Source organism: Onychomys torridus, chromosome 6, assembly GCF_903995425.1.
Source record: "Onychomys torridus chromosome 6, mOncTor1.1, whole genome shotgun sequence".
Lineage (NCBI taxonomy): Eukaryota > Metazoa > Chordata > Mammalia > Rodentia > Cricetidae > Onychomys > Onychomys torridus.
The window spans coordinates 121,244,191-121,269,268 of record NC_050448.1 but is presented as its reverse complement, the minus strand read 5'-3'; the positions used below and the strand labels follow the sequence as shown (position 1 = coordinate 121,269,268).

General features: G+C 42.9%; 1 protein-coding gene across 3 annotated transcripts in view; it reads right to left on the bottom strand.

Moving 5' to 3' along the window:
- Window positions 1-6,369: 6,369 nt before the first annotated feature.
- Window positions 6,370-25,078, bottom strand: part of Syde2 (synapse defective Rho GTPase homolog 2) — a 34,454-nt gene continuing 15,745 nt past the window's right edge. For all 3 annotated transcript variants that reach the window (XM_036190961.1, XM_036190963.1, XM_036190962.1), the window contains 4 exons: window positions 21,970-22,096; window positions 13,789-13,970; window positions 12,204-12,435; window positions 6,370-8,401 (listed from right to left, as the gene is read on the bottom strand). In XM_036190961.1, the coding sequence (XP_036046854.1) occupies window positions 7,908-8,401; window positions 12,204-12,435; window positions 13,789-13,970; window positions 21,970-22,096 (1,035 nt within the window). In that variant the 3' untranslated portion in view covers window positions 6,370-7,907. The remainder of the gene's footprint in view (window positions 8,402-12,203; window positions 12,436-13,788; window positions 13,971-21,969; window positions 22,097-25,078) is intronic.

Sequence of the window (25,078 nt, the reverse complement as noted above, 5' to 3'; positions counted from 1 at the left end):
AAAGATTTGCTGGTACACACTTAAAGCATTAAATACTGAAAGGGAGAATGTGGTGTGGGCAGCAACACTTGAAGAATTCCTGTGCAGACATCCAGCCAGCAAGGACCAGGCTTCAGCTGTTTCTACCAGCACCCTACAGAGGTCATGAAGAATGAACCAGGCTGGGAACACAACATTGGGTAGGCTACAGACAAACCCTCTGGAGTCTCCCATTAGGAGACCTTCACCTCTGCGTCGCCACCTCAAGATGAGGCTGGGTAAATGTTTATCTGGACAAGGTGCATTGAACCTTAAACAGCCTGGTAGCCATGTGCTCAACTGCAGAGCAGCTTTGACTTTCATGTCCCTCTTTTTAAGATAGAAAGGAGGCAGGATTGAGACCATAACATTCCCTTAATTGCTGTGTGTATTCAGCTCAAGATGTATATCACCATACATTTAACAAGTTATGAATTTATTTTCATGTGTAGGAAAAATTATGCTTGTTGATGGCAAGTGATACTGGTTTTCTTCTCATGGAACGATAAGGTTTACCCTAAATTTTACTTTTAAAGGATTTTTTTTTAATTTTAAAATTACATGTTTATATACATGTAGTGTATACCACAATGTGTGTGGTACAAGCTGGGGAAGTCAGTTCTCTCCTTCTACCATGTATGTCCCAGGGATCGAACTCAAGCTGCCCAGCTTGGAACCAAGTGACTTTCCCTGCTGCCTCAGTCAGTGTTGTAATGCAGTGAAGAGACCCCAGAACCACAGCAACTCTCATAAAGGAAAACATTTAATTGGGGCTGACTTACAGTTCAGGGGTTTCGTCCATTGTTATTGCAGGAAGCATGGTGGCACACAGGCAGACATGGCGCTGGAGTAGCTGAGAGTTCTACAGCAGAATCAGCAGGCAGCAGGAAGAGAGGGAGCCATTGGGCCTGGCGTGGGCTTCTGGAACCTTAAAGCCCACCCTCAGTGACAGGCTGACTCCAACAAGGCCACACCTCCTAATAGTTCTACTCTCTTTGGCCTGTGAGGGCCATTTTCATTCAAACCACCAAGTCTACTGAACCATCTTGCTGGGACTCAAAAAGATTCCTCAAAGAAATAAGTATATCATAGAAGAGAGTGGTGGACCCTCTGGAACTGGAGTTACAGTTATGAGCCTCCATATGAGGGTTGGGAACCAAAACCGTTAACCACTGAGCCATCTCTCCAGCCTAAAATGTGTATTCTTATAGATGAAAAGAGTGTTCACCGTACTGCATTCAGCTCTATATTTCAAAGTGATTACACTAAAATTAGCTTCTCCATGCCCCTTTGCTTGGCTTTGGGCGAACGTAGCACCAAGATCTGTTGTGTAGTTTCTTCCTCCAAACTGAACCATTGCCTACTGAAGGAATGAGGGAACTCATCAGGAAGTCGGAAGTTTACAGGACTCAAGCTCGGACACGGCAAGGTCAACAAGACCTCATCCTGAAGTTTGTAGTAGAAAACATTTGTGGAGGGAGGAGATTCTTCATGGAACTGCCCGCAAGTCATGTAGGTGCTCCAACGGTGCAGCTCCCAGAGTCGTTAACAAGGCAGGGGTGGGCTTTCTGAGGAGGCAGCTGTCTCTGAGTCATGCATGCTCCTGTAGGCACGTAAGACTTGTTGATCAAACCACACTCTCTGGAATCAGTTTTGTTTTGTTGTGGGTGCTACCTGGAGTGAACAGACGTTTGTTCATGTCTCCCCAGGAAAAGTCAGACAAGATCAAATGCAGATTCATAACCTTGGACGGCCAATAGTCTATGTGCAGCCATTCCTTATCTGCCAGTCCAGACAAGCATCTTTCACGGACCTAACCATTCAAACTCGCTCCTCGGTTGGAGTGAGTTCGACATGGCCATGGGGGGAAGAGGTTAGGCAAGAATGGACAACAAGTTGGCAACCTATGTCTTGCTTCTTGAGCAAAGGTCAAGAACAAAGGGTTGCTGTTTGTTATCTGGAGCTGGGGAAGTACACAAGTGACAGGTTGCTCTGGTAATGTCACAAAAACACACTGGATGTGCAAGGGGGTTCCCTTGCTTGACTTAACATGAACTACACATTTCTGAAGTTGGAATTTTAACTTCTCCAGGGAACTTTATTTAGATGAGTGGAATTTCCACAGGCCAAGATTTCACTACACCCATGTCTCCATTAGGCAAAAACAGACACACACCAAGACTTGAAAATGTACTCAGGCCTTAAGAAGCAAGGATGAGGACAATCCAAGCCAGGGGCTTAAACATCGAACAAGGAATAAACTGTCAAACATAGTATCTATCCCCTGCATGGTTTCTCTGCTGCTCTAGTAAGGAAGCATTCTATTTATAAGATCTGATTAAGTTTACAAAACTACCTCCTTTTAATAAAGTAGAAATCAGAACTTTGCATTTTTAGAAAATAAAATCTATACAAACTCAAATGAGTTGAGCAAACTCACCATTTGTGTAAAGAAAGATCCATTTAAATAAAATCTTCCTTAGAGACCTGTCTTGTGGTAAGATATACCTTTCCATTCACAAGTAATTCAATCATTCTCACTCGGCAACAACTACTACCAAAACTTAGCAACTAACTTTTGTAAGTGACTAATTCCCCAAGTCCATTTTTATTCCAAAATTCCCAAGCAAAGATATGTCATTAAGACAAAAAGAAAGATGCATAATGTATCATCAAGGAGCATCTTCTGCCTGTGTCTGTGTGTTCACGTGTCATGTGTGTGCTAATGCCCATGGAGGCCAAACGAAGGCATCAGATCCCCTGGTGCTGGAATTACCGGCCACTCAGAGCCAGGTACAAAGCAACAAGTGTTCTTGACCACTGTGCCATCTTTCAGCCCCAAGGAGTGAAATTTTTTAAGTCACATATGCATCTTTTATAGTCCTTAGTTTTTGTCATTCCTCAATAAAAAGACAACCATTCTAAAAGTATCTTTTGCAGTCATTCACCTTTTAATAAACAGCTGATTATCTTCTAAGTTATTGCCCTTCTAGGCATATGGCAAGGAACTAGACATACAAGATTCTTGTTGCCATGGGAACACTGTTTACATTCGAAAGGCAGAGACAGATAACAAGATAACTTCAGATAAACACTTGGATGGAAATAAGCCAGTGCCAGTAGGAGTGGTACAGCAGCCTATAATCTTTTACTTTTTAACTTAGTTACTGTGCATTGTGCAATACTATGCATTTATGAAAGTTGGAAGCAGTTCTGTCCTTTTGCCACGGGAATTCTGGTAGTCACACTCAGGTCCTTAGGCTCCACAGCAAATGCCCTTTCCTGCTGAGCCATCTCCAGCCTGCTGCTGCGGTTTGAATGATAATGCCCCGCCCCCAGTTTGAATACTTGGTCCCCAGTTGACTGTGCTGTTTGGGAAGGTTTATGGGGTGTGGCTTTGATGAAGGAAGTATGTCTGTCACTGGGGGCAGGCTTTGAGGTTTAAAAGCCATGCACCATTCCCACTTTGCTCTCTGCCTCCTGCAGAGCTGGTTCAAGATGGTGAGCTCTCACCTTTCAATTCCAACCACCACATCTGCCACTTTCTTGTCATATTGGCTCTTAACCCTCTGGAACTGTAAGCCCAAACACACCCTTCCTTCTATAAGTTGTCTTGGTCATGGTGTCTTATCACAGCAAAAGTAACTACTATGTAGCCTCTTTGAAGTGTCTTGGCCTCTTTGGGGGGGGGGCGAATAACCCTTTCACAGGGGTTGCCTATCAGATATCCTACATATCTTTTTTTTTTTTTTTTTTTTGAGTCAGGGTTTCTCTGTGTAGTTTTGGTGCCTGTCCTGGATCTCACTCTGTAGACCAGGCTGGCCTTGAACTCACAGATCTGCCTGGCTCTGCCTCCCGAGTGCTGGGATTAAAGGTGTGGGCCACCACTGCCCGGCTGAATACCAGATATTTACATTACGGTTCAACAGTAGCAAAATTACAGTTGTGAAGTAGCAATGAAAATAATCTTATAGTTGGGGGTCAGCACAGCATGAGGGATGTATTAAAGGGCTGCAGCATTAGGAAGTTGAGAACACTGCCCTAGGGGAAGGATACAGCTAATTCCTAACTCCTGGAGACAGGGAAGCAAACTGGTGCCTTTGTCAGGAAATGCGCATCAGAAAAGCTGCAGGGCAGTGCTGACCATACAGCAGCAACATGGGGACTAACTGCTTCCTCTTTTCAAGCTTGATTTCTTAATCTGCCAATTATTTCTAATATACCTTTAAAAAAAATGAAGCACAGCTTATAAAAATCACAGCTAAGTGTGCAACTTGAGGTACAATCACCTTTGAAACCAACGAGGCCAAGATGTAAGAGTCTGTCAACACTGCGGGAGAACCTGGCCTCTGACTCGTGCTTTAAAATTCCTTTCCTGCCTGAGTTAGCCGGGTACTTTTTGGCTAAGTCAGAGTGTAACCAAGAACTCTTACTTGCAGTAATCCACCACTCAGCAACTAGGAACCAAATGGAGTTTTGCAAACTGGTCAGGAAATGGGGGTCAAAGGTCATTTCTCCTGTGTTCAGGTGAATAGGAATCCAATTAGGATTTATGGGCCTTTCTGAAACAGGGTTTAACTAAATAGTCCTGGCTTGGCCTAAACTTGCAGTGATCTCCAGCCTTTGGGGGAACTATTAGTCTGAAGGGTGATTCAATTTTATCATTTCAAAGCACTTGAAAATTATGGTTTTAAATTATAAAATGACATGCCAGGCAGTGGTGCACGCCTTCAATCCCAGCACTCAGGAGGTAGAGGCAGATGGATCTCTGAGTTTGAGGACAGCCTGGTCTACAAAGAGAGTTCCAGGACAGCCAGGGCTGTTATACAGAGAAACTCTGCCTCAAAAAACCTAGATAAATAAATATAAAATTACTCTGTGATCAGGAAATGAATTCCAAACCCATTTTCTTTCAGGTCCCTAACATAAAACTACACATTCTGCCATTTTCCGTGGATGGCTAGTACATGAGATGTAGCATCCTTTAGAGATGAGCAAGGAAGCCTTTTGTTTCTGGAGTCTGGTGGTGACTGAGCATCAGCACCAGACACAGGGAGCACATCTCCCCTGTTAACAGGACATCATGAAGCATTTTGATAATGGCTGCTACTAATACCATCTGATCTAAGGACCACTTTAAAAGGAAATCAGTTTGGGTTTTTGGTTTTTAGACAAGGTCTATATAACCTGGCAGTCCTGGAACTTGCTGTGTAGACCACACTGGCCACAAACTTACAGAGATCCACCTGTTTCTGCCTCCTGAGTGCTGGGGTTAAAGGCGTGTGCCATCATGCCTGGCCATTCAATTTTTTTTTAATGCAATTCCCTTCTACTGCTTGAGTTATACTCCAAAGTCTACAGGCAGGTTCAAAATATATCCATAATTCTCTTTGTAAGGTAACAGTCACACACACACAGGCACGCACGCGCGCACACACACACACACACACACGCACACACACACACGCACACGCACGCACACCCTCTACTACTGCCTCTCGTCTGAATGACTGACCATGTTTCCATCTTAGCTCACTATACGACTACTACCTAATGTGAAATGCCTTCAGTGTTCTTACCTAGTTTCAACGGGAGACCGCAGCCCAATCAAAATGAAGAACGGGGGAGAAATGAAGGTCCATGGGACCCGGCGAGATTCCAAGATTATCTCTGATGTACCCTGCTCATGCTCCAGCAGATGCAAGAGCCCCAGGATCTCAAGCAAGCACTCAGAGACTGCCATAATTGTACAGATCCAGAGGCTGATGAATGTGAGTCTGAACACAATTCAATGAGGACTTGCTCAGGGCAGTGATGGCTCAGTGGGTAAAGGTGCTTACTCCCAAGCATGATGCCTAAGTTTGATCCCTAAGACTTCCACACACGTCATGTGAGCTGTCAGTCTCTCCCACCCAGACACATACACACACACACACACACACACACACACACACACACACACACACACACAAATATAGTATAATTTTTTTTTAATGTTTATATAAAAGCACCTAAATTTGGCAATTCTGGAAACAAAAAATGTTAAACACTCAAGGTGACAGGGAAGAACTATCCTCATTAAAAATGAAATAATATAGGCCTTGAAGTACTTCAGACTCCAGAAAACTCCAATTTTGGACATATCAATGCTGTATATATTTATGGATAACTCACGTAAGAATATGAACATGAAGCTGGGTGGTGGCGGCTCACACCTTTAGTCCCAGCACTGGGGAGGCAGAGGCAGGAGTTCGAGGACAGCCTGGCTCGACAGAGTTCCAGGACGGCCAGGGCTACACAGAGAAATAACAACATGAAAGCGATCCTTAAAATCAATTATTAACAGCATGACACTATTAAAATATTTTAATAAAAGTTACATTTCTGGAGCCGCTTACTTGATTTATTTAGTGTACATGACACAAACGGAAGAAAACATATTTTCCCCACAAAACACTTAAAAATACTTAGTTTACTCATGATATCACCCATTGCATAGTTGCTGGTATTTGTTACACAAAGCTTTAAAAAAGTGAAAGTCTCATATAAAAATAGTTATTTTTCTTTATACTAGAGGCTTTCAAATTAAATATCTGGATGTTCTGTGTCTGACACAGAAGAGGTTGCAACGTTAAATCCTTTCAGACTTAGAAAACGTTAAGAAACCAGTCTTTGCTCAGCTGTCAGACTGTAAACTGGAAACTCAACTTCATTCACACTCCTAAAATTACACATCTGTAAAGTGTAAAAGCTCTTTTTAAACACATTACAATTTAATTTTTAAAGGCTTTCTAAATTTATATTTTTCAAACGCCGGTGTGATTTCTGAAACAACTACCCCATAGATGTCCTTAGCCAAAAGAAGTTAATTTTAAAAAAAATTGAACAAGTAGTATCCTGGCAAGAGGACTTCTTTAGAAGCAAGGGCAATTGTGAAGTCAACATCTTAAGGGTACCACTACCAATAAATACTTGAAGCATGACAGAAGACAAAAATGCACAGGACAGGTGACGCTGCTGTCGGTCACGATGCAGCCACTTGACCCTTAAAGCTGAAGGCTTCAGCCTCAAGTGTGACTTTCCAGGGACACTGCGTCTGTGGAGCAAAACGGAAAGGCTATCATTTCTGCTTAAACACTTCTAGTGTGCTTTTACTCAAGTGGTTTTTATGTAACCCATCTTTTAACTTAATCTTTCCCTGAAGAACACATTTTTAAGCTAATAAATTTGGCCTCATGACATATAGTTTTTAAAATACATGGAATTCTACAGTCAACCCCTTCCCTCATTGTAAACCTATATATACAATGCACTTATAAATATATACATATTCTCAGAACCATAAAAATATTTAATTTTATAAGCTTAAATAATTACTGAGTGTTAATACAAAATACATTACTATCTGTATAATTTTACATTTATAAAAAAGTTTTCTTATAGCAGCATTCATATTACAGACGAAATGTGACCAAATGACATGGCACAAGGACTCTGACTGCAGATCAGCCTGGCCAGCGGCAGTGTCCTCTGCAGGGGACATCTGTCCCCACAATAGAAGAGCAGTTCTCACAAAGCACCGCAGCCTTGAGGGGTAACAACATCCCTGACCTTAGAAACACCTCCAAGTTTCCTCCATGCAACCAGCAAGGTTTATTAAAATGTCCCCCAAGTCCCAGTTACCTCATGCCCCCAAACAGTTCATAACTAAAATAATCCTATTAATGAAGTGTTTATACGTGAATCACATGAACTTATTAGGAATTAACTTAAGGTTTAAACATTTTTTTAAAAGGTCATGAGAGGAATAAGAAAGGAAATGGAGAGGCTTGACCTGAAACTTGATGACATCATTACAAATTAAACGACGACACCCCCCCCCCCCCATCTCAGACACTCATATTCAGCTTGTTCTTGCTGAGCTCCCGTTCCAGATTGCCAATCAAAGTATCGATGCTTTCTTGCAGATCTCTGAGGTTAGCTTTCTGATTCACCGTGGACTCAATGGTCTCCATTGTCAAGTACGTCTGAAATGTGCACGCTGCAGACATGGAGATTTGCTGCCCAATCATGACCTCTGCTCCACCCACTTTGCTATCGTCTCTATTTTCTCCATCTTCTAAGGGAACATCGTCATAATCCAAATCTTTGAAACTGTCTTTCATGTTTGAGAAATAGTTTTCCCCACAGCTGCTCCAGTCTCCTGCATAGCGATTTCGAAGTGGACTATCTAACCGGGCCTGCCGTGGCCTCAGCACCCCCGAGGAATCCGCACTGTTCAGATTCAAGACACACGGTCGCTCTTTCTTTCGCCTCAAGTAATTCAGAGATGACTGCTCCAGGCACAGACTGTCTGTGGGTTCTTTGACAGTTAGACGTTGCACTAGAAATGAATACACATACTTTAGTAACAGTCACTGGCCTTAGAAAGACAGCACACAATGAAGCCATTTAATTATCAACTACAAACATGCGCTTGAGACATGCATTCTATCGAAAGAAAGCATCCTATGGTAATTCTTCTACCACCCGATATAATTAAGATTAGGCATACAAACTAGTAGAACGTACAGTGGTACTACTTCATGCTAAATAAAAATATCCCCCTATAAAACTCCCAACGCTGATGAACTTTCTGTGCGAGTTAATTGTTATCCAGCTGTAATTCTAAGCCAGTAGCTTCCCTTACAGACTACAGCGAAAAGCAGACAGGACATGGTGCGTAAACGGCATGGAACAAGAAGTCCCTTTCTACAAACATCGAGCCGAGGCTAAGGCATCTACAGTGATCATTCTGGCTCCGACCTTAGTGGGCTCTTTGCAGTTAGCAGTGTGCCATCATTTACCAAGCAGCCCAAATTTCACGTTGCTAAAATGCATGAATAACAGACTTGGCCATGGGTTACCTGAGTGATTACACAGCATTAGCTACTAATAGTCTTCAGGTTTTTTGCCTGGAAATAGCACAGATATTTTATTTTCCAATTCTGGGTAGAGATTTAACAACCTCAAATAACGTTTTTTACATTTAGACTGTTTTCATCTGAGATAAGCTGCATTCTACCATCTTGCGTTGTACTGGTCATACAGACGATGACAGACACACGTGACTTCATACAGAACAAGACTTACATTGCTTACTTAGAACAAAGTATTTGTCTAAGGTTCTTCTGCATATAAAACAGACTGCATAAAATGCTAGGACATAGTTATTAAAGACCTATCTCTTTCTGCTTGTTTATTCTGTTCTACCTCTCCCTTATAGCTCCCTCACTAAGGGGCATAAACCAGTGATAACATGGATTTTGCAGCATAGAATGGAGGTTTGTTTGCAAAAGGAAAGAACTTAAGAAGGATACACATATCCTAATCTTCCACTTAAAATAATATCCCCAACATTTTGCAGAGATATTTTACATATTTCAACTTTTACTTCAGCAACTGTACATTGTGTGTTTTTAACATTTCTATTTATTTCATTTTTAATGATTTCCTTTGTGTATGAACGTTGTGCCTGCACGTATGTGCAGATCTGCGCCTGGTACAGAAGGGGCATCTGATCTCGCTGCTTCCTCGCTTTCTTCCTGTAGCCCTGTGCTAGTCTTGGTTTCACCAACGAAATCATTATTTTACATTAGACTACAAATTCAATTTCTGAAACATCGCTACGGCTGTCTTCTTAAACTACTGACACTGGGATGTCTTCCTACAAACTGGTAAGGAAAATGGCTAACCTTAACCCTGAAAGAGAAGGTCTGGCTTTCCCTATGCTGACACTGACTGCCTGTTTTCAGCAGAAAGTGAAGAGGCCACCAATTAAGGGTGTTGAAAATGTAATAAACATTTCAAAGTGTAATAAATACTAAGAGACTTAAGTTTTCCTTATATCTTATACCAGTAGATTTTAGTTCACCATATTACTTTCATTTAGAAAACAGCATCTTTATTTCATAGAACTATATTAGGTGACTGTTAGTGCCGGGAACTAAGAACATGGGGTAGGTAAACATCATCTATGATCTTACAAATTTTACAACCTAGGAAGAAGCAGGAGCCCTGCCCCAGATGTATTCATCATGACGTATGTGGAAGAGCAACACACATCTACATCCCCACTCTGAAGGTAAAGGTGCACTCACAGCAGCATCCAGGGTTCTTCTCAATTGAAAACCCATTGTTTTTAAATGTCCCAAACACAAAACATATAAAAAAGACTGTCCTTTAAAAGTGTAAATGTTTCTACTGTTCCAGGACCCCTTGCTCACCCAACTGCAAAGCTGCAGGAAGAGAGAGATGGGCAGGGTGTAATGGACGATGAGGGCAGGGTAGGTTCCCTTTAGGGGCTAATACAACAGGACTTATGAACAGAAACCTCAAAGCAAATTATCTGCTTGCCCCAAATAAGGGGGGAAAGATCAACAGTAACACAAAAAGCAAAATGTGAAGGAAACAAAAACAGAAGAGGCTGAAGGCAACCCTTTATGGCACTGAGTGGAGGAAATTTCCAGAAGAATAGTTAAGTTGTACACCCTTCCACTGAATGCACGGGATGGCTCTGGCATTCTCTGTCATGCCTCAGTTTCCACAGGCCCAGTAACTGCACCTTATTTACATGATGTCCACCTTTCCTAAAATCCGTAACAGGCAATTTAAAGGGGAAAACTACTGTTTCCCCTCATTCTCTGCCAGGTTCTGTCTTTTGTCTAGGGTACTTTCAGGGAAAAATAACAGGTTATAGAAAAAGGTTATGATTACAACCCGAAACAAAAGACTTTGGAATAAGATGCTGAACATGAGACAGTTGTTTAAGTTATCACTGAGAGACAGTCAATGGGCTAGAGAGATGGGTTAGGGTTAGGAGCACTGGCTGTTCCTGCAAACAGTTTCAAATCCCAGCACCCACATGACTGCTAACCACTGTAACTCCAGTTCCAGGGGATTGGACACCTTCTTCTGACCTCCACAGAAATGCACACACGATGCACAGACAGACACGCAAGCAAAACACACATACAAAATAAAATAAATTAATTCTAGATAAAATGTAGTCAATAACAAATCTATTTAAATTTACAGATACATATATGTGTGTGTAGCACAGAGAAGTGGGGGGCAGGGCTAGGATGGCTCCATGAGTAAGAGAGCTTATTGTACAAGGGTGGGAGACCTGAGCTCCATCCACAGAACCCACAAGTGGAAGGAGAGAAGCTGTCCTCTGACCTCAGATGCACGTTCATACCTCCACACATAGACACACAAAATAAATCAATGAAATGTAAAAACTAAATTTTAATTTTTTTATTACTTACGTATGTTTTTTCTACATGAAAATATGCACTATGTGAATAATTGATGCCCACAGAGGTGAGAAGAGGTATCAGATTTTCTGGTACCATGTGGGTACTGGGAACTGAACCTGTCCTTCAGGTCCTCTAGAAGAATAACTAGCACTCTACCCACTGATAATCTCTTCAGTACCATGCAAACCAAAGTTTTAATACCAAAATAGCAAAAACACTTGCCAGCAGGAGCTGAAGTAATTTAAAAATAACCATCTGTATAGTAATTCTGTCAGAAAGAATGGGCATGGACTGGAGAGACATGTGGTTAGGAGCACTTGCTGCTCTTCCAGAGGACCCACATCTGGAGCTTCACAATTGACTGTTTAACTCCTACTGGAAGGAACCCTTCTTCTGGCCTTCTCAGACTCCCACATACATGAGCACATCACAGAAATAAAAATAAAATCAATCTTAAGACTGCAAAAAACAAAGAATAGACTGAAAAAGAAAAATGCATTTTTCTTCATAACAAATAAAGATGAGAAAATACATTAATAACTGAATATTAGATGCTAAAAACTGTGCTGTGCCTTAAGTATACCCTTGTACTTAATTTTCACAAAAAGTCTATAAACTCAGCTTGCCGAGGTCAGAGCACTGTATGTGGTCCAACCAGCATCCCAACCCAGGTCTAACTACACCCAAAATGTGTACAAATGTCTACCACGGTATGAGCACACGCAAAATATAAACAGCAAACGCTACAGAGCAGGTGTCAACTCTTCAGTGTCGAAAGCGCAAAAATCTGGATTTCCCCTCCCCCCCAATTACATCCAGGCACTTTAATCATCAGCTAACCCACTATCCCATGGCTGCTAAAGAAGTGTCCAGAGACTCCTTTACCTGGCCAGAGCTGGAGCAGGTAATGAAGAACTTCGATGTGTTTTTTAAAATCCAAAGCACTTGCAAGTTCTTCAGAATCGGTGAAGACTCTGTTGTTGTGGGTCGAAGCCTCTTGCCTCTGGTTAAGCAACACTGGTCCAAAGCATACAGCCAAATTCTGGCAAGTCATCTTATTCACTTCATGGTACGAAGCTACCAATTTCAGATGATCCAACAACATCTTTAGGGTTGCCTAAATATGTCCAAACAAAATTTAATCCATGGAATGGCTCGACGTCCACATAAAGTATCAGTAATATATTCTAAATTCCAACTGGCCCCCTTAGGAACATGCACCTCCCATCAACTTTCTCCTTCACCCTCTAAAGTGACAGCAGCAGCTGCTGCTCATTTAAACACAGATGACACTGGGGTTACACCAGGGACTGCCACACTAGGAAGCCTGACCTTGGGAACGGGGCAGGACCGTGGGGATCTACTACGAAAGGATCGTTGTTAAAGGCCAACATGCTTCTCTTGTTGACTCATCATGCTTTTTAACATATTTTAAACAGATAAAATTACAAAAAGGGAAAAAAATAACAGAATTAAAAATATATATCTATTTCCTGAACTAGGCATGGTGGTGCATGCTCTTTATTCCCAACACTTGGGAGGCAGAGGCAGGTGGATCTCTAAATTCAAGGCCAGCCTGGTCTACAGAGCAAGTTCTAGGACAGCCAGGGATACACAGAGAAAACTCTGTCTCAAAAATCCAAATATACATATTTTTTTTTCTGGAAAAAAAAAAACTGTTTTAAGTCCTTAATAAAGAAAGTTGGTTCAAAAAAATTAAGTTTCAAGCACCTATGGGAAAAGAGTAATTTTTTTTAAAGTAGTGGTATATTTTATCAACATTTTAAGAAATGAGCTGTAACTCCTTTATAAATTATATTAAACCAATGAATGTGAATTTAAAACTGCTACTTAGAGGCTGGAGAGATGGCTTAGTGGTTAAGAACACTTGCTGCTTTTGCAGGACAGGAGTTTGGTTCCTAGCACTTACATCAAGCTGCTCACAACAGCCTGTAACTCCAGCTCCAGGGGATCTGGCACCCTCTTCTGGCCGCTGTAGGCACCAAGCATGCATGTGGTGCACATACAAGCATGGAGGCACTGTACAGACACACTAATCTTTTTTATATATAATGTTCCTTAGTTCTCATTCGCTAGAAATTTCCTTCACTTTCATTCTTTGTTTTTGTTTTTGTAGCTTTGGCTTTCCTGGAACTCACTTGTTCTCCAGGCTGTCCTCACAGAGATCCAACTGCCTCAGCCTCTCAAGTGCTGGGATTCAAGGTGTATGCTACTACTGCCCAGCTAGTAAAATAAATCTTTAAAGCGGAACTTAGAAGGCACATTCATGCCTGGGCTAAAGTGATACACAGAAAACGTAAAACTGATTTCTAGATTTAAGAAGTTTAGGCAAGGCCTAAACCCAAGTGCCATAAATGTCAGCGACCTAAAAGACCGTGTGTAGTGAGGGAGCGTGAACAGTGACCTCGTGCGCTAGCTTTCGGGGGAAATGTCTACCAAGTACACTTACCTTCTCGACATCCGGCAAGCAATTTAGTAGGCCAACGGTGAACTTGGAGTCCCTGGCCTCGTTCTCACAACCATTCGACGACATTTTCAAGGGACTTTTCACCATTGCCTCTGACACAGCCTCATACAGCTGCTTTGTGATCAGTGGGGAAGGAAGCTCTCTTAGATAGTCCTTGAGGACACCTGGAAAAGCAGACCAGAGACAGCAGTGACGGTCTCCAAGGTGAAGCGTGCAGCAAATGCTTAGAAAATGCAAACTGTGGCAGTCAACTATGGACGTTTCGAAAACACGACAAACAACATCATCAAAAGTGCTGTCACCACACACTGACAGGTTTTATTCATGTAAGTTTCCTTAGTAACTAACTTCGGAACATGCTAAACTACAGACAGAATCCCCATGATGAAAGATGTCCTTGATGTATAAGCCCTACTGACTTTGCTCCCATGAGAAGATCCTGCACGTGCAAGAAGAAAGTAACACATACTAATGTTAGCTGTTAACCACTCAACTATCCAAATTTTGAACTTCTAAACCTTTAATGGATATTAAAAGGGTACCAAATGTCCAAAGTCTTTGTAAATCAGCAAGGGACATCAACATATCTCTTCTCTAAAGCTGCTGCACATGTGTCTTAAACAGATAGATCACACATAGCCTCTAATACTGTGCTGTCATACAAAAGGAAAAAGATCCTTCCTAATACCAAGCAAATTAAAACAAAAGTCAAGGACAGAAGCCATTAGACTTGTCACTGTAAAAGTTAAGAGAAACCTGAAGAATTACCTATAGTAAGTTTATTTTTAAAAGTGTTTGTAATGCAGCAGCAAGGAAAGGTAGAACGTGTTTCTTTGCCAGGCTAGGGCTTTACCATCCAAGTGAGTCTTTGTGATATTGCTTGAAATAGGGGGCACAAGAAGAAACTACAGTTTAGCAGGTAGGAAGAGTGTCTATGGGACATGGGCGTCTGACCCATACAGAACTTAGGAGGCTTAGGAAGACATGGCAAAGAGCTGGACCTGAGGACGTGCCTCTTAAACATGACTGTGACTCAGAGCTGTCAGGATCTCAAGTGCAAGCTCATCTTCTGTCACACTGCACATTCCAGGACAGCCTGATAACCGAGTCCCTGTCTCCTCCCTGGCCTGCAAAGTGTGTGTGTGTGTGTGTGTGTGTGTGTGTGTGTGTGTGTGTGTGAGAGAGAGAGAGAGAGAGAGACAGAGTATTGGGAAGCAAAGCAACGGTGTCAAGAACGGACTGGGAAATAACTCCAAAGGGAAGAGCTCTCTCAAACACAGCTAAGGAAGAGTAACGAAGACCCCATGGGTTAGAAAAGGAGGTTTCAGGGATGAGTAGAGAGGCACATATGTTGCCAAGGAAGACAAGGAAGAGCTGCTTGAAGACAGGCCCTGAGGTACCCATGACACACAACAGTAACTAGGTTAGGTAAGAAGGGCCAGGAACGCCATGGGGAGCAGTCTGTTCCAGCACCATGGCATCATGACCTCCCGCCTGGGCCCATGCCCTGTATACAAATTCCTCCTGTGAGTCTACTGCGAAGGGTTTTTGTAGCGAGGTCTAGGAGACAATGACCTAGAGGCAATTAGAGATAAGGGTCAAAAAAAGAAGAGTTGTGGGAAAAGAAAATCAAGCAGTTACAGGGAGTAAAGGACAGAGCCAGACAGCTGGTTAGATGAATGGGCAAGACAGCAGAAAGGCCTCCAAGGCCCAGGAGAGAGGGACTGTCATCATCTGGGGAAGTCCCCAGAGGAGAAAGAAAGCAGGAAGGGACAGAGTCAGTTCATGCTGTCAGGAATTCATGTGCATCCGACACCCCGGGAAGTGGGAAGGATGAACAGAAGCACTAACAGCGGTCAAGGCAGAAGGCACTGCTCCCACCCGAGGGCTTCCATCTCTGTGGCGTCCGTAAGTACCATGGTGACGTGAGGAGAGGAGGGTACCTCCAGACACTGGAGAAGAAGGGGTGGGCACTGAGGAGATGGAAGAAAAAGGACAAGGGGGAGGGAGAGAGAGAGAGAGAGAGAGAGAAGAGGAAAAGGGAATCCAACACATGAGCACCAGAAAGAATTAATGCTTGTGGGAAACAAAACAGGTACAAAATTTTACTCAGAAAACTAACAATTTCTCTTGAAAAAAATTATAGATCTTTAAAAAATATGTAACCACAGTCCGTGTTTACACACCTGAAGATAACACCCCCCAAAATTGATTACAGAATCAATGCAGATCCTAACAAAATCACAGCTAGGAACAAGGAGTATACTTCAGTGGCAGAGTGTTTGCCTAGCATGTACAAGCCTTGGACTTGATCGCCATTATCACCAGATAAATAAAACAAAATCCAGCTACCTATGTCACAGAAACTTATAAACTGATCCAAAAATTATATATAAGAAATTCAAATAAATATCCTGGATAGGAAACTGTGAGTACTTAAACCTGCCAATTTCAAATCTTGCTGAGTTTCAGTCATCAGTGTGACATGGAAGGCCACAGCCCAGCAGAGCAGTAAGGAGAGAGCATCATGGGGGCTGGAGAGGCGGCTCAGTGGTTACAAAGCACTTGCTGCTCTCCCAGCACCCATGTGGTAGCTCATAGCATCTCCACCTCCAGTTCCAGGGACTCTAACTCCCTCCTCTGACCTCAGCAGGAAACCACACATGCACACAGTGCACGAACACACACGCAAGCCAACCACTGACACACAAGACAAAATAAATAGGAAAAGAAGAGACTTCAAACGCAACAGGAAAAAGGACTCAACAGAAGCTAGAACAAGCAGATATCTGCTTGCTAAAGACTAAAACACTCCTTACAAAATGCACAAAACTCAAAAGTGAGTAACAGATCTAAATGTAAGAGAAGTAAAACTCATGAAACTCTCAAAAGAAAATGATGAAAATTTTCATGGTCTTGGGGTAAACAAAGCTTCGGATACAACAGCCAAAATCTTAAGTGGAAAAGAAAGTTGGAATCATCAAAACTAACTTAGACGTTTTTGGTTTCAAAGGACACCATCAAAAGAGTGAAAAGACAATCCACACAATGGAGGAAAGTACAAAATACTAGTACATCATTTACTAGATTAGGGATCTGCACCAGACCATACAAAGAAAACTTCAGTTTATAATAGAGGCAAACATGTAAAAGGAGCAAAAGTTCTGAGTCAAGGTTTCTCTGGGGTACACAGTCAAAAGGGCCAATAAATCAATGACACATCAGTATTCAGAAATAACTAGAATAAAACGCCAAAAAACATAAAGGACAGTCAATTACTAAGAGAAATTAAACATGACACTGACGGAGAATGGATGGTTTAAGGCAGATCATGTGATTTAACATTAAGATATCAATTCTTCTCAAATTGATATTGTAATCATAATAAAAAGCCCACCCCCCCCCCTCATTCTGTCCTCTCCCCCCAACCCCCTCACCATGCCCCCACCCCCTCATTCTGACCCCACCCCTCAGCCTGACCACACCCCCTCGGCCTGACCACACCCCCTCATCCTGACCACACCCCCTCATTCTGACCACACCCCTCACCCTGAACCCACCCCTCATCCTGACCACACCCCCACAGCAGAGGCCGTGCAAGGACAGGAATTGAACCTAAGTTTCACGCGCTGGACACAGCCTCGGCCCTCAGGAGGCCACAAAGTGATTCCTATAAATTATATAGAATACAAAGTACCTATGGCAGCAAAAAGGAAAACAGTAGAGTTGGGAACTCGAGTCCCTCTATCAGTTTCCACCACTGTGACAGAGTACCTGAGACAAGTAACTTTCTGCTGTCGTGTCTGTTCTGTTGCTCCATTGAGTCTCTCTACATGGCCCAGGCTGTCCTGGAACTCACCGAGATCCGCCTGCATGCCTGACCCGAGACAAGTACTGTTTTAAAGAATTTACTTTGGCTCAGGACTTGAGGCTTCGGTTCATGGCTGGCTCCACTGCTAGGCCTGTGGTAAAGCAGGAACATAATAGAGGGACATGGAGGAGGAGAGCTGCTACCCTGCAAGCTGTTGGGACACTGAGAGTATGAGACAGACTAGGGACAAGGAGCAACCTTGAAGGTCACACACCGGTGGCACAGTTCCTTCAACCGGGCCATGCTTTCCATTTTCCCACCATCTCCCAGTAATGGTATCAAATTATAAGTCCACCACTGACTAAGCCAGGGCCCATGGCCCCCAAGCTCCATCTCTGAACACTTTGTCTCAGGGACACTTCCAAACCAAACCATAACAGTACCTGAAAATTCAAGTCTCACTGCGCAACTTAAACAATTCAGACAGTATGGCTTAGGCATCACTAGACATACACAGGCTGATTACACGAATGTTCACAGCAGCTTTATCTGTAACAACAACCGCAAACTGGAAACAAGGTAAATGTTGGTCAAGAGATGAAGAGATGCACCAATGGCATCATCCACTATATCCAACGAGTGGAGCACTGTCTGGCATAGACACTGGAATAACACGGGGAATTTCAAAGTAATTTTGCAAGTAAACAAAACCATGTACCTCTGTTTGAAAATAAAAAGGAAAAGTTCCTCCTGTATGTTTCTATTCTATAACTTCTAGAAAATGAAATCAATTTACACCAGTAGAAAGATCTGGCTGCCTGAGGATGGGGGCAATGGGTGATGGTGCCACAGGAGAGACATGAAGGACAAAAGGTGACACTCGTGATACTCACCATGGCTAAGGTTTCATGGTGCACACACATGTGAAAACACCCAGCTGCATACTTTAAATACACGCATTTCATTTTATTTTATGGCAATTATGCCTCAATAAAGCTGTTATGTAAGACTAACCACTGGCGTTGCAGGGTAGGAGCTTTGCCAGATGGGAGAAACCAACAGGGGCTGTGGGGGGACACTCGGGACATGTGATGGCAGTAACTGAAATAGTGAACACAGAAAGGAACACACTAACAGTGGGGACCCAGGAGAAGGAGACTGACCCAGTGGGAGAGCGACTGGAAAATACGTGAGCAAGTCTGAAGGTCGGCAAAGAAGAGAGCTGGGATGGAATCAGTTCAAAACGCTGGGGACACATGGATTCCGGACGACAAGAACCAGGTCAGATCTTAGGAGTGACTCACTGAGGTCGAGCTGATGTAAAGGTCACCAGCACAAGGACAGGGGCACACTCGGAATCCTACCAAGCACTCGGGAGGCTAACGCAGGACTGTCCATTTGAGGCTGGTCTGAGCTACTTAGTGAGACACCGTCTCAAAAAACGAGCCCACTGGGATAACACACAGCAAAGAAGCTAGTGTTCTGAACTTGTTGTTTGCATGCTATAAAGTCATTTAAAATGATGGAAAACATAACCAAAGATTTAACTAGACAGACTTCACACATTCAATTCTGTACCTGTTCTAAAACAAAATGCTTTGTCTAGAGCATTCTGTTCTGTTTCAGACAAAACAAATACTAAAAACATTAACTCTGAACACACAGCAGCATTCACCTCATTCATTTCTTGTGTTTAGACTCACTTAGCTATTACTTTCCAAAATTTCAGCAGAAATGTGAGTTCATGTAGAGTAAACACATGAGGCAGCTTCACCACTGGCCAATTCCCAGGCCCACAGCACTCTCTCTTTGGAGGCACAGCGACCCTGTGTGTAATTTATCCCAATTCCAGTGCTATTTCTCAGACAAATCATTTCATTGTTTTTTGTACTTTTAATCAAGAAAGAAAATAGCTCCAAATTCTTTTGAAAAATAGCTTAGCTGAAATGGAACAGTGCAAATAACAGAGGCAAAAACCATGTCATTTGTGGCTTTAGACTCTCCTATTTAGAAAAGAATGCTACAAACCTGACTTTCACTAACCTATGTTCATGTCTACAAACATTGCAAGTATCCAAGCCCAAAGACCCTCTTAAACAAACAGCAACTCAGATCACACCTTTCATGTCTAAACACTCACCATCACTCTTGTGTCTAAGCTAAGGCTTCAGCAAGACAAAAATGTACTTCTGTTTATACTTTCCTGGAAACAGCTGTCTATAAAATTTTCCTTTCATGAATTCTTAAAGTGAATCCTTTGCTAATTTTACAAATTATATATTATCTCATTTTTTAAAAGTAATAAGCCTCTGTTTACCAAAAACTGAGTTTCTGATTTGTTAAAAATTCACACGAGCCAGGTCCAGGTATGGTGGTGCATAGGAGGGAAAGGCGGGCCGACCTCTGTGAGTTTGAGGCCAGCATGGTCTGCATAGGAAGCTCCAGCCAGGCAGAACTGCACAGTGAATTCTGTCTCAAAAAATAAAATGAGGGGCTGGAGAGATGGTGGCTCAGAGGTTAGGAGCACTAACTGTTCTTGGAGAGGACCCAGACTCTGTACCCAGCTCTCACGGCCGCTCAAAACTCCTGCAACTCCAGCTCCAGCAGGTCCAACACCCTTACACAGACATGCAGGCAAAACATCAATGCACACAGATAACAAAAATAAGCCCCTCAGCACCCCGAGCCAGGACCTCAACGATTCCTAAAGCTGCAATCCCCAAAGTAAACTTCAAGGTACAATATCAGTACAGAGTAAGTGAATTTCCTTAAATTCTTACCTAAAATTAAATGTGTATAAAATAAGAAGACAAATTAGGAGAGGTAAACATCCATGCATCAAGAAAGAAAAAGTTAGACAACAGAGCACATAAAACCACCAAGATACACTGAAGACAGAAGGACCCACAGAGGCATCTATGGCGAAAGGGTTTGAGGTCAGCTTTGCTGCTCCATAATCTTGGGTCGGAGAGGATCAAGTAAAAGGGACAGAGGACAAGTCAGGTCAGGAGCTGTGAAGTAGGAAAAGCAGGTGAAGGGGACGGATGGGCCTCAGGTCCTCTGCTTCTGCACTGGCCTCAGAACCTCAGTTATGAAGAAGTAAAGCCACGGGAACTGTGGATGGCAAATCGGACCCAGAGACCAGCGGTACCGTTGGGAGTGATCTCAAATTCCAAACCATACTACAGTGCCACCTCACACCATCTGTAACCTCTGCTGGCTCTGCTTTCCCAAACGTTCTGTGGCCTTCGAACTTACCAAGGTTCTTTCTTCTTTGCCGGCCAGCAAAGTTTAGAGACGGCTCAAGTTCCCGACTTTTCAAACTTTTATGGACAATCCCAGGATTGAATTTTCTATGCCAGTTACTCTCAAGCTCCCATTTTTCAATGCCTCACAACTGCTAGGACTGTTTCCAAGGCTGTACGCTGGGCTGCAGTCACTACTGGGACACACAAGTCTTCTCATGCTGGGCATGGCGGCCCTGACCCATCACCCCAACACATGGAAGGCTGAGGCAGGAGGATTGCAAAGTTGAGGCCAGCTTGAGTTACCTAATGAGACCTTGTCTCAGGGAGGGAAAAGAAAGACCTCAATTCCCACTGAGGCTTTTCCTCAGCAGCAGACGAGAACTCTCACCTCCACCTGGTCTCTCCTTTCACACTCCAAAACTCAATTTATACTCTTTTGTAACATTTCTGCAGCTAAAGCATTATTGCTGTTCCAACAGTACATGACCAACCAGGTTTCAGAATCATTTCTCTTGCTTGGCTTTAGATACCTATTTGCCACACACCACCACCACCACCACCCACCACCCACCCCCACCCCACCCCCCACCTCACCCCCCACCCCCGCACCTCCATCTCATTACTGTGATGTTGGGAGATCGTCATGGTTCTCTGACTTCTTCCTCTCTTCAATTCCCCACATACAGTTGCCAGATTAACATCCCTCAAAACAGCCTTCAATGACTCCACGCCCCTACCCCAAAATCCTTAATGAATCCCTTCTGCCTATTAATAATCTAAGTTCTCTAATCAGATAAGCCATTTCCTTTCCACCAATCACCTAAGGGCCAGTTAAGCTGAACTTCCTGAGGCATTTGAGTTCTCTCCATGAAGACACGGGTCTGCTATAGTGAATTTAATCCAGGTCTCACTTCCCCCATCGTAGACTATTTAAATGGAGCCATAGCTTCATACCTCCCCTCAGAAAATAACACTCAGTAGTCTGGGAGGAAGTCTGTAAGACCGCAGAACAACTAAGTTAGACGTAGGTGATAAAAGCGTATTTCCACTTGATCCCGCAGGTGCGGTCTTCCAGAACGAACCCAGCACACCCTCTATTTTTACCTGTTATCACATTTACATCTGGGTACCGGGTCTCACACAGACCAACAGTCTTGCTATCCTTTTCAAAAGCTTCTCGAAGCTCTTTCTTGACAGCTGCCGAACCACACAGTCGGTATAGGCCTACAACCTAGAAACAAAACGCCGTGTTACAGAGACGTGATGAAGGTGACGGCATAAATCACATCAACCTGGCGAACGAAAACACCCAAATGTCATTGTAACGCCTCAAATGCAGCTTCTGAGGTCTCAAACTAACTGATCATACAGTGATGGAAAAAAACAATAAAGCCTATTTTAGGTAAAATGGGTAAAAAAAAAATTTTAAAGGTAAAATAAAGTCCATTTTAAAATCATACAAAAGTTACACAGTGCCCACTCCAGGACCTACAAAAGTGTTTAGGTAAACACTGCCAGTCCTTTTAATTATTAAGTCTTCAGAATTCAATACACACCCAGGGAGAGAAAGCCAACCTGGTCTCAAAAAAAAAAAAAAAATCCCTGATTAATCTACTAGATTCTTTTGAAAGATTAAAACTCAAGAAATTTAAGGAGATAGGGATGGGCAGGAGTCCAGCTAATAGAACGCCCTAGGTACAATCCCCGGCACCTCATAAACCCTCGGAGGCAGGGAGGGAGGGGGGAGGAGGGAATTGGTGAAGGAATGAATTAAGGAAATAAGGGGTTGTCGTCTATACTTTCAAATCCAAAGGTTATTTTCAGAAGCAGTCAGTCACCTGAGTGGAAGGAACAGTTACAGAAAACAATTTCACAATAACAAGACACGAACAATCCTCAAAGGCTTGAATTAGGAATCTGCACAGAGTATTTTAAGGGATCTAGAAGACGAGGAAGACAGATGAAATGACCAGGCTTCCTTATGACTACTCTGCTGAATCATTAAACAGCGGAAAGACAACAGCAGAGAGGTGGGCGTGGTGATCCAGAAAAGCATCACCAACAACACAGGCAGATGATATCCAACTCAGACCACCAGCTGTACCAACTGAAAACCTGAATCTACTTCAAAGAAACATTCATGTGAAGTGCTCCTGCCTGCAAGAGGATCAACAACACACAAAGAAAACCAAAGAATGTGCTAGAAAGACACTTCTCATTTTCAAAGTCGTAACTGAAGTCCTGAGCCACTGATACTGAGAACAGCACGTTAGGGCTAGCATACCATCTCAAGAAACATGGTGAAGACACAGGTAGCTGAACATATATGGTGCACAGACACGCATGCAGGCAAAACACCATGCACATAAAATAAAAATAATTACAAGAAAAATCCGGACGGCTGACAGACATAAAATCTAGAGAAGCCACTTCTCTGTCATAGTCCTGACTAACAAATAGAACCCGTTTTTCTGGGGGAAACCCACAGATAAAGAAAGTCTGATATTTCAAGCTAAGCTATGTTTTTTTTAAAATGTACAGGACTAAGAAAGACAATTAAGCCCAAATGATAAATAGGGTCAAGGGAAATGCTTCCATAGAAAAAGAAACCAACTTTCTTATAGCTCTTTTGATAAAGGCCTATTTAAGTATGATAAAAACCCTTTAGGAAGGGTTTATACCTTTGAACTTGAAGAGGAAATAAACCTAAGGCAGACTAAACTACTATTTGAGACAGTAGACAATAAATTGATCAAATGTCTTATCCCCAAAAGCTCAAACTACAAACACAGATTTTTAAAGGATAAAGAAGTGAAGATCTGACGTGTCCATCAAAGGAAGGAAATTTAGGATACAGCCCTCAGATCAGAGGCTGACTGAGTCACGGACACGCTTCGGCCACAGTGGATGGGCCGTGACTATGATCCCTGGAGTGACCTTTCCCATCGGAAGCAGCAGAGGCAGCAGTATGCACAGCAGCCACCAAAAGCCATGCCTGTGCCACATCCTCTCTTTGCACGACTCACAGGAACAGTTAGCAACAGAGGGCAAACTATGTTTGTAATGTACGGCAGGCTACACAGGACGGGTTTAACAAGCCTCTTAGTCTCTCAAAGCAAAAACTTCTTAAAAATCTGCAACTTTCTGAAGCGATTTTTAGTTCCTATTTGATTATGTGTGCAGGCATTTGCCTACATTTATGTCTGTGCACTACGCAAATGCCTGGTACCCAGGGAGGACAGAAGAGGGTGTTAGCTCTCCTAGAAATGGAGTTACAGACAGTTGGGAGCCACCAAGTGGTTGTTGGGCATCCAGGTCCTCTTCAGTGCTCTTAACTGTTGAACCATCTCTCTAGGCCCGAAAGACTTGTGTGTTGTGTGTGTGTCTGTGTGTGTACATGAGTGCAGGTCCAGAAGTATCAGGGAAGACGGAGTTACAGGCAGAGATGAGCCACCACACATCAGTGCTGGGAACAGAACCTGGGTCCTCTGGAAGAGCAGCAAAAACTCTTAACCACTGAGCCATATCTCCAGCCCCTCGAAATACAATTCTCACAGGGTACAGTGGTGCACATCTGCAATATCAGTACTTTGGAGGTGGAGGGGGGAGGCTCAGGAGTTCTGGGACAGCCTCAGCTCCCTATCTGGTTTAAAAACAACATATAAAACCAAATGCACTGCTGGAAGCTTTTAGGCCACAGGAAATCTTTGTTTTGTTACAGTCATTTAGTTACCAGGTCTGAGTGTGCACACACGCATGTGCACACTCCATTATGCATGTGCACTACTGTGCCATGGTCCACATGTGAAGATCATTTTCTCCTTCCACCATGTGGGTCCCAGGGATCAAATCAGGTCAACAGCCTTTACCTGGTGAGCCATCTCCCTAGTCCAGGAAATCTTTCTTAAAACAAACCTTTCTAAAGTTTTATACAAGTAAGAATCACTGCTAAAAGTAGCAGTCTTTGTTTCTCTTTTTTGGTTTTTTGAGATAGAGTTTCTCTGTGTAACAGCCCTGGCTGTCCTATAGACCTATAGACTCACTCTATAGACCATGCTGGCCTTGAACTCAAGAGATCCACCTGCCTCTGCCTCCAGGGATTAAAGGCATGCACCATCATCACCCGCAAAAACAGCAGTTTTTATGCATCTGTTTTATACACCTTTTAGAAGATAAACTAATAATATAGTACTGCTTGGGCTCCTTATTTTAA